Source organism: Anolis sagrei, chromosome 3, assembly GCF_037176765.1.
Source record: "Anolis sagrei isolate rAnoSag1 chromosome 3, rAnoSag1.mat, whole genome shotgun sequence".
Classification (NCBI taxonomy): Eukaryota; Metazoa; Chordata; class Lepidosauria; order Squamata; family Dactyloidae; genus Anolis; species Anolis sagrei.
The window spans coordinates 3,503,856-3,519,578 of record NC_090023.1 but is presented as its reverse complement, the minus strand read 5'-3'; the positions used below and the strand labels follow the sequence as shown (position 1 = coordinate 3,519,578).

Genomic DNA, 15,723 nt, shown 5'->3' with positions numbered 1-15,723 from the left:
AATTAAGGTATAACTTCCCCCTTCTTTATCCAGGAATAAAATTTTAAAAGCTATGTATTATTCTTCAAGAGGTTAAAGCTGAATGACAAGTGAATAATTGTGTTTGGTACAGAGCTGTTGTTCAACAGCGACACCTAGTGTCACGTTACCAACATTACAATATTGGTGTGCTTCTTTGGAAAGTGGATAGAAATCATGTGGTTCTTTTAACTGTCTCTCTCGGTTTCCAAAGATTTCCCACCCTGAGAGTTGGAGTTTTCCAAAGGCTTCATCCTACTCTGTCTTCTCTCTGGGGCTCAATTGTGCAAATTCATCCTTCTCAGCCAAAGAGTGCTCATGCCTCACCAAACTACAACTCCCAGGATCCCATAGCATTGAGCAATAGCAGTTACAGTAGTGTTAAACTGCATTAATTCTCTGGATGGAAGCCTTCAATCCCTCTCTAATGCCAGGAATACAGCTTTTAATGGTGTAACATTAGTAAATGTGGACCATTTCCGCTTCCTTGGCAGCCACCTCTGTGCCATCGCACCTGGGGACTATTATTCTCAATAAAGGAGGGATGGACGTGGCACCTTTCCCAGGGGATTGCTTCTTGCCCTCCTATAGGAAACTGGAACTCCCAAAAACCCAAAACGCTGTAAATAGCTCAAAATAAGTTGTATTGATCACAAAGTCATTTTTTCAAAGCAATGAGCTGGAAAACTTTAGAGGGGTGAAGGAAAACATACGTTACAGTCTCAACTAGTCCTGGGTTCAAGGGGTTTGAAGCTGAGAAGCCTCACCAAGTTTCCTCTTTCCTCAATGGCTGTGAATGCCAGACCAAACCACAACCCCAGTTCAGGTGACCTATGTTTTGAAGATTCAGGATCTTCCTTTGGTGCCAAAAGAACCGGCTTGAAGGCACCTGGGTCTCCTCAATAATTGTCCAGGACGATCTGGACATAAAGCATGAGTCCCAGGGGTAAAAAACCTCAGAACTGGTGCTAAGAGGCAACTTAAATCAGGGTCCTTTAGAGTCAGGTCTCTTACTCACGTCCATCTGGTATGAACTCTGATGGCAGAATGAAAAGAAAAAGGAAGTTCTCCCCTCTTGCAGGAAGAGGTGGAGCCAAACAGTACTGATTGATAGCTACAAGCAACCAATCCATACAACTATACATAAGCAGTGTAAAAAGGGGCAGGATTAAGCATGATACAACAGTTTAAGTCTTACAACTAACAGTTCTATATATAGGTGGCGCCACTCGTGCTGTCACAAGCTCTCCTCAAAAGTCAATATTGACACTGAAATACAACATCGCCTGAGCTCTGCAAGTGCAGCATTTTTCCAAATGAAGCAGAGTGTTTGAGGACCTGGACATCCATAGGGGTACCAAGGGGCTTGTTTATAAAGCTATTGTCCTCCCAACCCTGCTATACGCTTGGGAGATGTGGACTGTCTATAAACATCACATGCAACTCCTGGAATGATTCCATCAGCACTGCCTCTGGAAAATCCTGCAAATCTCTTGGGAAGACAAGCAGACAAATGTCAGCGTGCTGGAAGAAGCAAAGACCACCAGCACTGAAGCGATGGTCCTTCGCCATCAACTCCACTGGGCCGGCCACGTTGTCCAAATGCCCGACCACCATCTCCGAAAGCGGTTGCTCTACTCCAAACTCAAGAACAGAAAACGGAATGTTGGAGGGCAGGAAAAGAGATTGAAAGATGGGCTCAAAGCCAACCTTAAAAACTCTGGCATAGACACTGAGAACTGGGAAGCCCTGGCCCTTGAGCGCTCTTGCTGGAGGTCAGCTGTGACCAGCAGTGCTGCAGAATTTGAAGAGGCAGGAATGGAGGGCAAAAGAGAGAAACATGCCAAGAGGAAGGCATGTCAAGCCAACCCCGACCGGAAATCAATGCCCTCAACTGTGGGAGAAGATGCAGATCAAGAAGAGGGCTCCATAGTCACCTACGGACCCACCACCAGGATACTACACTTGGAGGACCATCATCCTTGGACTACGAGGGATCGCCTAAGCCATAAAAAAGGAAGCCTGCTTGATTTATGTCTGTGTGTGTGTCTGTGTGTGTGTGTGTATGCTGCAATTTTATCACAAAGTGGGGCCCAAAGTGGCTTCCGAAACAGTAAAAAACACATTGGACAAAGCAGGAAAATACTGGGACGGCTAGTAAACAAACTGAAAGAATAGTCTCAAATAATCAAGATTATTTTTAAAGGGCCGGAAACCCCCAATGGTGAGCATTGGGAATGGAAACAAATTTCCACACTCTCGGACTCAATTCTTGCAAATGTGTGCATCTCTTTTGCTCAAAGAGCAGTCCTTCCAGCACAGAAAAAGCAGGAGCAGCAGATCCTACTTTTGGAATGATCTCACTGCTAGGAAGTTACAGGCAGTCCTCAAATTACAAACAAGGGAGGTTCTGTTTGTTCTTAAGTTGAATCAGTATGTAAGTTGGAACAGGTACGTTTTAAAAGTGTGACCAACATGTCTATATCCAAAGCAAAATAGAGTGGGTTGTTGTAGGTTTTTTTGGGCTGTACGGCCATGTTCTAGAGGCATTCTCTCCTGACGTTTTGCCTGCATCTATGGCAAGCATCCTCAGAGGTAGTGAGGTCTGTTGGAAGTAGGAAAATGGGTTTATATATCTGTGGAATGACCAAAATAGAGTGATTCCATGACTTCCCTCAATGTCAACACTATCCTCCTATCAATGCAGCGTATCTTCGCATTGACTTTTCTAGTTGCCGCATGACATTCTTGACTCACATTCTGCTTGTGGTCTAAGAAGGCTCCTCATCCTTTATCCTTGTCTTCCCAGGTGCAGTGTGGACACCTCAGCGAATCCGATGAGCAGAACCTGCGAGCCTTGGAGAAACATGTGAGTAAAGCCAAGGGCTCCTAGCTTTCCTTTCCTGTCTTTTCGGAAGACAGAAAAGGAAGACTAATTTTGGAGGGGCGGGGGGAGTACAACGAGGAGAGGGAAGCAGCAGGGAGAAAGCAGAGTTCGCTAGGAAAGAAACCGATAAATAAATAAATAAATAAATAAATGAAACTCTCTGAAACTTGTTAGGCTAAGAGCAGTAAATGTGTTCTACCATTGTACCAAGTTTCACCCCCATAGCTCTAAAAATTAGGGAGAAAGGAGCGCCCAAAGTTTCCCTACTTGCGCAATTGCGATAATGAAAAAGTAACTAAATTTCACTACTCTCATTATAGTAACAAAATGTTCACTCATGATACTTTAGAAACAAAATGTTGGTGCCCCCTAATTTCTAATGAGTTTTGAAACTATTGTTACTCAATCACACATCCCTAGTAGGTATCATTGTCAAGCATTGGTTGCAGAGGCAATGGGTAACTCAACACTGGGTCTTGCTAGGGACTCTGATGGAGCTCTCCAAGGTGCTGAAACTTTCTGTTCCCAAAATGTTCAGCAACCAAAGTTTATGAGATCTGGGAAGGGGTTTTCATAAAATTATAGAATCCTAAAGTTGGAAAAGACTCCAGTCCAGACCATCCAGTCCAACCTAGGTATGGAGAAGACACCATCCAAGCCCTCCCAACAGATGACCACCCAGCCTCTGCTTGTAAACCTCCAGAGAAGTTGACTCCACTAGGAAGCAGCACATTCCATTTTTGAATAGCTTTTACTACTAAAACTCAGTTTTTTGCTTGAGGTGGTCTTTCAGATGCTCTGGACCCAAAAATGCTCACACTCTCTCAGCCTCAGAGGAAGAAATGGCAAAGGTCTGAAGAAATTGAGGGATCCAAAGTTTGGACTCAACCAGAAGGACTCTATTGATGCAAAATCATCCTCTGGTCAGACTAGATGACCTCTGGGCACCCTTCCAACTTAATATTTTTTCAGCATCCTCAATCTTTTGATAAGGACCCTAGCTCACACCATATATGACCCATGTTATATCTGTGCCTGTTATCAAGTTATGGCAATCCAGTGCTGTCCCAAGGTCTCCTGGAAAAGATGGCTCAGTTATCAACCCTATTCTTCAGAATGACCTGCCTCAGGGGAGCGTGCTTGCTCCATCCATGTTCACCATCTACACAAATGACCAGCCACTGCCAGAATGGACAGAGAGTTTCATCTATGCTGATGATCGTGCCATTACTGCTCAAGCAGGGAACTTTGAGATGGTTGAACAGAAGTTCTCCGAAGCTCTAGGTGCCCTTACTGCCTATGACAGGAAAAACCAGCTGATCCCCAACCCATCTAAAACACAGACATGTGCCTTTCATCTCAAGAACAGAGAAGCATCCCAAGCTCTGAGGATTATTACCTGGGAAGGAATCCCACTGGAGCATTGCAGCACACCCACATACCTGGGAGTCACTTTGGACCATGCTCTGACCTACAAGAAGCGCTGCCTGAACATCAAGCAAAAAGTGGGTGCTAGAAACAATATCATACGAAAGCTGACTGGCACAACCTGGGGATCACAACCAGACACAGTGAAGACATCTGCCCTTGCGCTATGCTACTCTGCTGCTGAGTACGCATGCCCAGTGTGGAACACATCTCACCATGCTAAAGCAGTGGATGTGGCTCTTCATGAGACATGCCGCATGATCACGGGGTGCCTGCATGCTACACCACTGGAGAAATTGCACTGCTTAGCCGGTATTGCACCACCTGACATCTGCCGGGAAGTAGCAGCCAAGAGTGAAAGGACCAAGACAGAGACATCTCCAGCTCATCCCTTGTTTGGGTATCAGCCAGCACGTCCACGACTTAAATCAAGAAATAGTTTTCTAAGATCTACAGAGACACTCGCTGGAACACCCCAGCATGCGAGAGACCAAAAGTGGCAGGCTCAAACCCAGAACCTCAACCAATAGCTGATACCAAATGAGAGACTCCCCCCTGGGCACACAGAAGACTGGGCGACTTGGAAGGCGCTGAACAGACTGCGCTCTGGCACCACGAGATGCAGAGCCAACCTCAAGAAATGGGGCCACAAAGTGGAATCCACAACATGCGAGTGTGGAGAGGAGCAAACCACTGACCACCTGCTGCAATGCACCCTGAGCCCTGCCACATGCACCAGGGAGGACCTCCTTGCGGCAACACCAGAGGCACTCCAAGGGGACAGATACTGGTCAAAGGACATCTAATCAACTACCAAACTTCACAAATTTTGCATTTTGTCTGTTTGTTTGCTTTATTCTGTTAGAAATGTAATATATTTCATGGATTGCCCTGACACAACAAATAAAAATAAATTAAAAAATTCACTGCAAAGTTGGCTATCAAGGGGTGCTTTTCTAAAAACATGCCTTTTACCCGTTCACAGATCCTGGTGTCCTACAAGCGCATCCAAGCCCTCCAGAAGCTGCCACAGGTCAACCATGTGTCCACCTCCCCATCACAGAACTTGCCGGAGAAGACCGGAGAGGCCCCCAAGGACAGCTATAATGACCAGGACCGGAAGATCCTCCAGTTGTGCGGTAAGGAATCCTCTGCTGCTGTTGTGAGATTTGGGCTTGATCTATCCTGGCATAGCATGCAGTTAGAAACTGTGTTGTATGGCCAGTGCAGACCCATATAATGCAGCTCAGTGCAGCTAATTTGCATTACACTATGTAACAACATTTACAGAATTTTCTGTTCCTGGTTTGAAAGTGTTATTTCCTGTTTCATTGTTCTGTCTTGTTAGGCTGAAAGCTGAACATGAGCCAAGAGTGTGATGCAGCAGCTAAAAAAGCCAATGAAATTCTAGGTTGCATCTATAAGAATATAGTAGTACTATAAACAACAACAACAACAACAACAAATATATTATATATTTAATAATAATGATAATAATATCATATTTACTATAAATAAATAAATGCTACTACAATTACTGCTAATAATAAGTATGTAATAAAATTTGGAAAATGTTCTTTTCCTACACAGAGAAGCCATTGAAATCCACAAGCATGTGGACCATTTCAACAAAAAGGAAGAAACCATGAAAATGAACAAAATCTGGCTACCAGTATTAAAAAACTCTAAAATTACAACAGCAAAACAGCAGAGAGTAAACAATCAGGCACATCAAATCACTCTCAACAAAAGATTTCCCCAGGCACTTCCAAGCCATTAAATGCTAATCAAGGTGGTCAGTTGAAACATTCACACCTAGCTCCAACAGACAAAGGTCCTTTGTCCCACCCTGGTCATTCCACAGATATATAAACTCTTTCTCCTAGTTCCAACAGACCTCACTACCTCTGAGGATGCTTGCCGTAGATGCAGGCGAAACGTCAGGAGAAATGCCTCTAGAACATGGCCCTATAGCCCGGAAACACCTACAACAACCCAGTGATTCCGGCCATGAAAGCCTTCGACAATACATTGAGCCTTGTATCAATGGAAATTGTGGGTTGTTGTAGGTTTTTTCAGGCTATATGACCATGTTCTAGAGGCATTCTCTCCTGACGTTTCGCCTGCATCTATGGCAAGCATCCTCAGAGGTAGTGAGGTCTGTTGGAATTAGGAAAATGGGTTTATATATCTGTGGAATAATGTCCAGTGTGGGACAAAGGACTCTTGTCTGCTGGAGCTAGGTGGGAATGTTTCCACTGACCGCCTTGATTAGCAAACTATACAGAGAAGCCATTGAAATCCACAAGACACATGTGGACAATTTCAACAGAAAGGAGGAAACCATGAAAATGAACAAAATCTGGCTACCAGTATTAAAAAAAAACTCTAAAATTACAACATCAAAACAACAGAGGGAAAACAATCTGGGACATCTAATCACCTCTCAACAAAAGATTGCCCCAGGCACTAACAAGCCACACCAAAAAACTGCCAGGCCATCAAATGCTAATCGAGGTAGTCAGTTGAAACATTCACACCTAGCTCCAACAAACAAGAGTTCTTTGTCCCACCCTGGTCATTCCACAGATATATAAACCCCTTTCCCTAGTTCCAACAGACCTCACTTCCTCTGAGGATGCTTGCCATAAATGCAGGCGAAACGTCAGGAGAGAATGCCTCTAGAACATGCCCATATAGCCTGAAAAAACTTACAACAACCCAGTGATTCTGGCCATGAAAGCCTTCGACAATACAATGACCCTTTCATTGTAATGACCCTTTCACCTCTTCCTCCATTGGATTAGTCTAATCTCTTTTTGCAAAAGTGCCTCTGCCCACTCCCATTCCAGGCAATCCCTGAGTTGCAAGCATCTGACTTACAAATGATTCCTAGATAAGAACAGTGTTCAGTCAATAAAATGTGAGAGGCTAAACATGCCCAGTTCTTTAAGCCGCTCCTCAAGGGTCTGGAGAACAAGCCCTATGAGGAGTGGCTTAAGGTGCTGGGCATGTTTAGCCTGAAGAAGAGAAGGCTGAGAGGAGACATGATAGCCATGTATAAATACGTGAGAGGAAGCCACAGGGAGGAGGAGGGAGCAAGCTTGTTTTCTGCTTCCCTGGAGACAAGGGTGCAATGGAACAATGGCTTCAAGCTACAAGAAAGGAGATTCCACCTGAACATTAGGAAGAACTTCCTGACTGTGAGAGCTGTTCAGCAGTGGAACTCTCTACCCCGGAGTGTGGTGGAGGCTCCTTCTTTGGAAAGGCTGGATGGCCATCTGTCAGGGGTGATTTGAATGCAATATTCCTGCTTCTTGGCAGGGGGTTCGACTGGATGGCCCATGAGTTCTCTTCCAACTCTAAGATTTTATGATTCAATGAATCTGCCCTGCAAAAGGAAGGGAAGTCCATTCCTGGAAGAGGTCTCCATCTACTGAGGCTTTCTCCCCAATCCTTGTTTCCACAACAAGACACATTTCCCAAAATCCCATCCTTATAGGGATTAAAATGAGGAGAAATCTCCTGAACAGGGTCCCAGACAGCAAAGGAAATACTACAGGAGTGTTCACCCTTCCCTATGCTGAAATATATATATATTTGTCATGTTCTAGAGGCATTCTCTCCTGACGTTTCACCTGCATCTATGCCAAGCATCCTCAGAGGTAGTGAGGTCTGTTGGAACTAGGAAAAAGGGTTTATATATCTGTGAAATGCCCAGGGTGGGACAAAGAACTCTTGTCTGTTGGAGCTAGGAGGTGAATGTTTCAACTGACCACCTTGACCAGCATTTGATGGCCTGGCAGTGCCTGGGGCAATCTTTTGTTGAAAGGTGATTAGATGTCCCAGATTGTTTCCTCTCTGTTGTTTTTCTGTTGTAGTTTTAGAAGGGATTTTTAATACTGGTAGCCAGATTTTGTTCATTTTCATGGTTTCTTCCTTTCTGTTGAAATTGTCCACATGTTTGTGGATTCCGATGGCTTCTCTGTGTTGCTGGCCTACAGCAACCTACAACAACCCAGTGATTTTGGCCATGAAAGCCTTCGACAATACATATATACATTTGGCTGGAGTTACACGTGAAAAATGTACATAGAATCATAGAATCATAGAATCAAAGAGTTGGAAGAGACCTCATGGGCCATCCAGTCCAACCCCCTGCCAAGAAGCAGGAATATTGCATTCAAATCACCCCTGACAGATGGCCATCCAGCCTCTGCTTAAAAGCCTCCAACTTATAAACCTACAGAAGTGATGTTGTTTGTATGTGACTTGAGGACTGCGTGTATTGAATTGTCACTGGCTGCTTTGTTGTTTCTGCAGGGGAGCTCTATGACTTGGATGCGGCTTCCCTCCAGCTCAAAGTCCTTAATTATGTGAGTATGCAAAGCCACAATTAATTATGCAAATTGTCAGTTCGTTATTTATTTATTTGTGATATTTCTAACTCGCTTTTCTCAAGCCTGAAGGCAACTCAAGGTGGCTTACAAACTGACAGCATTTTGATGCCATAACAATCCACAACATACAATTAAAAAATCAATATAAAATCAATACAATACAAAAACCACTAAAAACATAGACATCTTTAACACTCAACTCAATTGCAAAGTTTTCCCTACTTTTCCCAAACAAGAAGGAGGTTGTATATAACGACACATAACAGGGAAGATGCCTCGGGGTTGGAATGTGATGTTAAACCTCCCAACTCCTCTCCCAAACCATTATCTCAGTGTTCTGCATTCCAACAGGTTGATGGATCCGCTCTGGTTTTTAGTCCGAACTTTAGTTTACACCAGGCATGGGCAAACTTCAGCCCTCCAGGTGTTTTGGACATGTGATGTTAAACCTCCCAACTCTTATCCCAAACCATTTTCTCAGTGTTCTGCATTCCAACAGGTGGATGGATCCGCTCTGGTTTTTAGTCCGAACTTTAGTTTACACCAGGCATGGGCAAACTTCAGCCCTCCAGGTGTTTTGGACATGTGATGTTAAACCTTCCAACTCTTTTCTCAAACCATTATCTCAGTGGTCTGCATTCCAACAGGTTGATGGATCAGCTCCGGTTTTTAGTCCGAACTTTAGATTACACCAGGCATGGGCAAACTTCGGCCCTCCAGGTGTTTTGGACTTTGACTCCCATAATTCTTAACAGCCGACTGGCTGGGTTGTTATGAATTTTTCAAGTTGTATGGCCATGCTCCAGTAGCATTCTCTCCTGACATTTCTCTCCATCCTCTCACTTAATATATACCAGGCATGGGCAAACTTCGGCCCTTCAGGCGTTTTGACTCCAACTCCCACAATTCTTAACAGCCCACTGACTGGTTGCTATGAATTATTCAAGTTGTATGGGCATCTTACAGTAGCATTCTCTCTTGACATTTCTCTCCATCCTCTCACTTGGTATATACCAAGCATGGACAAACTTCGGACCCTCCAGGTGTTTTGGACTTCAACTCCCAAAATTCTTAATGGCCTACCAGCTGGGTTGATGCGAATTTTTCAAGTTGCATGGCCATGCTCCAGTAGCATTCTCTCCTGACATTTCTCTCCATCCTCTCACTTAGTATATACCAGGCATGAGCAAACTTCAGACCTCCAGGTGTTTTGGACTTCAACTCCCACAATTCTTAACAGCCCACTAACTGGGTTGCTATGAATTTTTCAAGTTGTATGGCCATGTTCCAGTAGCATTCTCTCCTGACATTTCTCTCCATCCTCTCACGTAATATATACCAGGCATGGGCAAACTTCGGCCCTTCAGGCATTTTGGACTTCAACTCCCACAATTCTTAACAACCCACTGGCTGGGTTGCGATGAATTTTTCAAGTTGTATGGCCATGTTCCAGTAGCATTCTCTCCTGACATTTCTCTCCATCCTCTCACTTACTATATACCAGGCATGGGCAAACTTCAGCCCTTCTGGTGTTTTGGACTTCAATTCCTAAGCTGTTAGGAATTATGGGAGCTGCAGTCTAAAACACCTGGAAGGAGGGCCAAAGTTTGCCCTGTAAAAGGAATGCAGTTTGACTCAACTGCCATGGATCCATGCTATGGGAGTTGTGGTTTGTAATATGGCTCCCAACTACAACTCCCAGGAATCCATAGCAAGTGGGTCAGGGGACATCTTTCATGAATGCCCCTCGTAGATAGATAGATAGATAGATAGAGAGAGAGAGAGAGAGATAGACAGACAGACAGACAGATAGACAGATAGACAGACAGACAGACAGATAGGCCAACAGACAGATAGATAGGAGACCCAACCTTCATTTGTATTCCCAGCATGCATTCCAGGATCTCAGAGCAACGTGTTGCAGCTGAGTGCCTTTTTGAAAATGTAAACCATTAAACTGTGAAGATCATTTAAACAGACCACAATATGCGAAAGAGTGTGACGAGCTAAAACAAGGAAATTAAAAAACCTCGCTGGGATCAGAAGGGACTCTGGAGCAAGGCATCCAATTCAATTTGCTTGGACGAGGGCTAAGTGGAAGGTGCAAAAACGAGCCTGAGAAATTGCATACTTTCTTTGCTAGCCCTTCCAAACCCTTTGCTCTGTTTCCTTTCATATATATATATATATATATATATATATATATATATACCAATTAAGGTTGTGTAAAACCTGGTTGCAATCATAATGTCAACAAGAGGGCAGTTTATCAACAGCTGGCCCCAATCTTAGGAAATTGGATGCAATCTATATATATATAAAGGTTAACGTCGTCGTTAGTGGTTCAAAAACGGAAAAACTACAGGACCAAATATCACCAAATTTGGCCTTCTAATGCCTCATACCCCAAGGTATGACCAACACTCATCAAAATTCAAATACACACCAAAACAAACTCACAAATTCAAAACAACACTGAACATGCACACAGGCATCCTGGAAGGCCTGGCTGTCCCTCTCCTCCCCCTCCACATGTTCCTTCTCCTTCTCTCCACCTGGATGGCTGATGATGAGGAGGAGGATGCAACCCTGAGGCTGAGGCTCCCTTTCCCAAGCCTACCTGGTACTCCATGCTGGGCACCGCCCGGGCTGGCCTGGCGCTGAACCCATAGGCCAAGCCCAGGCACGGATCTGTCACGTGCCAAAAGCACCGCAGCGCCGGGAGGGGAAGAAGCAGCACGGCGCGGGTCGCCCGGCGCACGCTCATGGCCAGACCATGCTTGCCACAGATGCAGGCAAAACGTCAGGAGAGAATGCTTCTAGAACATGGCCATATAGCCTGAAAAAACCGACAACAACCCAGTGATTCAAGCCATGAAAGCCTTCGACAATACATCATCCATTTATATATCCATCTATCTATAGTACCCATATATCTATCTCCCCATCCATGCATCTATCTATCTATCTATCTATCCATCTATCCATCTATTGAACTATATCTATTCATCTAGTCTTATCTATCAATCTATCTGCCTATCTATCCATCCATCCATCCATTTATCTATCTATCGGTACTATAGATGGAGAGATGCATGGATAACAGGAGGCTTTGAAATTATTTAGGAGATAGTCCTATCTATTAGGGCTGTCCAAACACAGAAAAATTTGTTTCTAAACTCGATTCGTTTTTAGGGGTTTTTTGTTCAATATTTACGAAATTTCGGAAATCAAAAACCCAATTACGAAACAATTACGAATCGATTACGAATCGATTCGTTAATCGCGGCCGCGATCGCGCAATATGCTAAAAAAACTTCTGAAGCTTCCCTCTCCCGCTGTTGTTGACTGTTGGTGTGATAATTATTATTTTTTTCACTGAGAAAACAAACAGCAACCCTAAAACTTGCACCAGACATGCGGAAATAATAACGAAACATTTACGAATCAATAACGAATCAATTCCGAAACAATTATGAAACGAATTGGAAAAATTCGTTTCGTTTTTTAGTTGCTCCTGAATGGTTCAATATAAAAAAAACCGAATTTTTAACGAATTACGAAATTACGAAACGAAACCGCCCAGCCCTACTATCTATCTATCTATCTATCTATCTATCTATCTATCTATCTATCTATCTATCTATCTATCTCTTCATGCATCTATCTATCTCTTCATGCATCTATCTATCTATCTATCTATCTATCTACCCACCCACCCATTGATCTATATCTATTCATCTAGTCTTATCCATCCATCTATCTCTTCGTCCGTTCATCCATCCATCCATCCATCCATCCATCCATCCATCTATCTCTTCATCCATCCATCCATCCATCCATCCATCCATCCATCTATCTATCTATCTCTTCATCCATGAATCTATCTATCTATCTACCCACCCATCCATTGATCTATATCTATTCATCTAGTTTATCTATCAATCTATCTATCCATCCATCCACCCACCATCCATCTATCCGTACTATAGATGGATAGATATATGGATAACAGAAGGCTTTGAAATTATTTAGGAGATAGTCCTAAATCTATCTATCTATCTACCTATCTATCTATCTATCTATCTATCTATCTATCTATCTCCCCCATCCATCCATCCATGCATGCATGCATGCATGCATGCATCTCTCTCTCTCTCTCTCTCTCTCATCTATCCATTCATCCATCCATCCATCTATCTAGTGGGGGAAGAGACCAAAGTGATGCCCAACTGTACCAATTCAACAGTATAGATGCCCCAGACGTTTTGGAGCCTTCTTTGGAAGAACATCAGAGACCTTCTCAAGCAAAAGAGAGCCGAGAGCCTCCGTCCCTTTTGAACAGAATGAGAAACGAATGACACAAAAGGCACACTGATGTCACCAAATCGGTGACGGTTGTTCCAGGGCAGGGGGTTCTGGACCAGCGCCCTCCTCATTCTCCCTCTCTAGCTGTGAAGGGATAATTTGATCAAAAGACCTGATCATCCACTGTTGGGAGGCATTTCAATCCTGTTCCCTGCTGTCTAAAATTCTGCACTCCAAAATCAGGAACGGCAATTTGATGGCTGGAAACTGGCCCAATCTGCATAATTTGGGTCTATGTAGCTTCTTGAGAAACCCAGAATTAGGGTGAAATTGGAGGCAGGGAAAGCGTTGCACAGCCTTGAGCCATAACAGTTAATTTGACCTCAAACTGCGTTGATTCTACAATGTAAATGCATGTTTAGTGACCTAGGGCCCTTCCACACAGCCTTATATCCCAGAATATCAAGGCAGAAAATCCCACGTTATGTGAGTGTGGACTCAGATAACCCAGTTCAAAACAGATATTGTGGGATTTCCTGCCTTGATATTCTGGGATAGAGGGCTGTGTGGAAGGGTTTGAGCACTGGACTATGGCTCTGGAAACCAGGGTTCACATCCTTGCTCTGTTATGGAAAACCACTGGATGAACCTTTGATAAGTCACACTCTCTCAGGGCCCTTCCACACAACCATATAACCCAGGATATCAAGGCAGAAAATCCCACAAAATCTGCTTTGAACTGGGTTATCTGAGTCCACACTGCCATATAGGTAAAGGGAAAGCTTTTCTCCTGACATGAAGTCTAGTCGTGTCCAACTCTGGTGCTCATCTCCATTTCTAAGCCAAAGAGCTGGCGTTGTCCATAGACACCTCCAAAGTCATGTGGCTGGCATGACTGCATGGAGCGCCGATACCTTCCCACTGGAGTGGTACCTATTGATCTACTCGCATTTGCATGTTTTCGAACTGCTAGGTTGGCAGAAGCTGGGGCTGTCAGCGGAAGCTCATTCCGCTCCCCAGAATCGAACCTGCGACCTTTCGACCTTTTGATCAACTTATTCTCATATAACCCAGTTCAAATCAGATAATATGGGATTTTATGGAGCTGTATGGAAGGTGCCTCAGAATATCAAAGCAGATAATCCACAGTATCTTCTTTGAACTGGATTATCTGAGTCCACACCGCCATATAATCCAGTTCAGTGTGGGATTTTATACAATTGTGTGGAAGGGGCCTCACAGGACAAATGTGGAGAGCCATATACATACACACACATCTTTCTGGATCATGCATGACACAGTAATAGTATAATAGAGTTGTAGTTTTACAAGGTCGCTACTCTTGTCTGCGCAAGAGTCTTGATGCCTGATTAAACAACAAGTCTCAGAACCCCATTATGTTGAGCCATGGTAGTTAAAGTGGGATCCAACTGCAGTGTAGATGTGCCTTAAATCAGTGTTTCTCAACCTTCCTAATGCTGCGACCCCTTAATTCAGTTCCTCATGTTGTTCTGATCCCGACGAGAACATAATTTTTGTTGCTACTTCACAACTGCAATTTTGCTACTGTTATGAACCGTAATGTATATATCTGATATGCAGGATGTATTTTCATTCACTGGACCCAATTTGGCACAAATACTCCATACGCCCACATTTGAATACTGGTGGGGTTGGATTGATAAGTTGTAGTTGCTGGGATTTATAGTTCACCTACAATCAAAGAGCATTCTGAACTCCACCAACGATGGAATTGAACCAAACTTGACACTCAGAACTCCCATGACCAAGAGAAAATACTGGAAAATACTGGAAGGATTTGGTGGGCATTGGCCTTGAGTTTTGGAGTTGTAGTTCACCTACATCCAGAGAGCACTGTGGACTCAAACAATGATGGATCTGGACCAAACTTGGCATGAATACTCAATATGCCCAAATGTGAACACTAGTGGAGTTTGGGGAAAATAGACTTTGAAATTTGGGAGTGTAGTTGCTGGGATTTACAATCAAAGAGCATTCTGAACCCTACCAATGATAGAATTGGACCAAACTTCCCACACAGAACCCCCATAACCAACAGAAAATACTGTGTTTTCTGATGGTCTTTGGCAAGCCCTTGCAACCTCCCCAGGGATCCTGACCCCCAGGTTGAGAATCACTGCCTTAAACTCAGGATTTCATAACATGTTGCTTGCAAATGGATTGGATAAAGATTGAGGACCATCCTGATGTATTGTTTTTCCCCAACCATAGCGTTCGCTCTGCCAAAACATTTGAACACAAGCTCTCCATCTTGCTGTTTTCTGGATAAGGTTAAACCTCAACGGAAGGAGGAAACCAAAGTGTGTCCTAGCCCAGAAATGTCCAAATGGACTCTCTTTTTGTATCTCCTCAATGTAACCATGTCCTTTCTTTGCAGCTCAAGCAGGAAACCCGGTCTCCGTCTTGCTGCCTCCTCTTGGTCTCTGAAGACAACCACCAGCTTTTCTGCCAGGTGAGTCCCTAACCTTTCCGTCCCAACTTTCCATTAAAAAGGCATCTTGTTTTCACATTTTTATTTATTTTCCTCATAAATGACACAGATTGCTCCCATTCCTTTGAAAAGTTGTCAGTTCACTCCTCCCTTTTCAAACAAGGGAACGTGACCATTTCTGTCTGTTCCAGAGATTTACAATTCAGTTT

General features: G+C 43.7%; 1 protein-coding gene across 4 annotated transcripts in view; it reads left to right on the top strand.

Moving 5' to 3' along the window:
- The window catches only part of PDE2A (phosphodiesterase 2A), a 505,312-nt gene that overhangs the window by 413,298 nt on the left and 76,291 nt on the right, over positions 1–15,723 (top strand). For all 4 annotated transcript variants that reach the window (XR_010909616.1, XM_067466418.1, XM_067466420.1 and 1 more), the window contains 4 exons: positions 2,828–2,887; positions 5,319–5,472; positions 8,657–8,709; positions 15,461–15,535. Coding sequence is in view for 3 of the 4 variants with exons in the window: in XM_067466418.1 (XP_067322519.1) it covers positions 2,828–2,887; positions 5,319–5,472; positions 8,657–8,709; positions 15,461–15,535 (342 nt within the window). In the remaining variant the exon portion in view is untranslated. The remainder of the gene's footprint in view (positions 1–2,827; positions 2,888–5,318; positions 5,473–8,656; positions 8,710–15,460; positions 15,536–15,723) is intronic.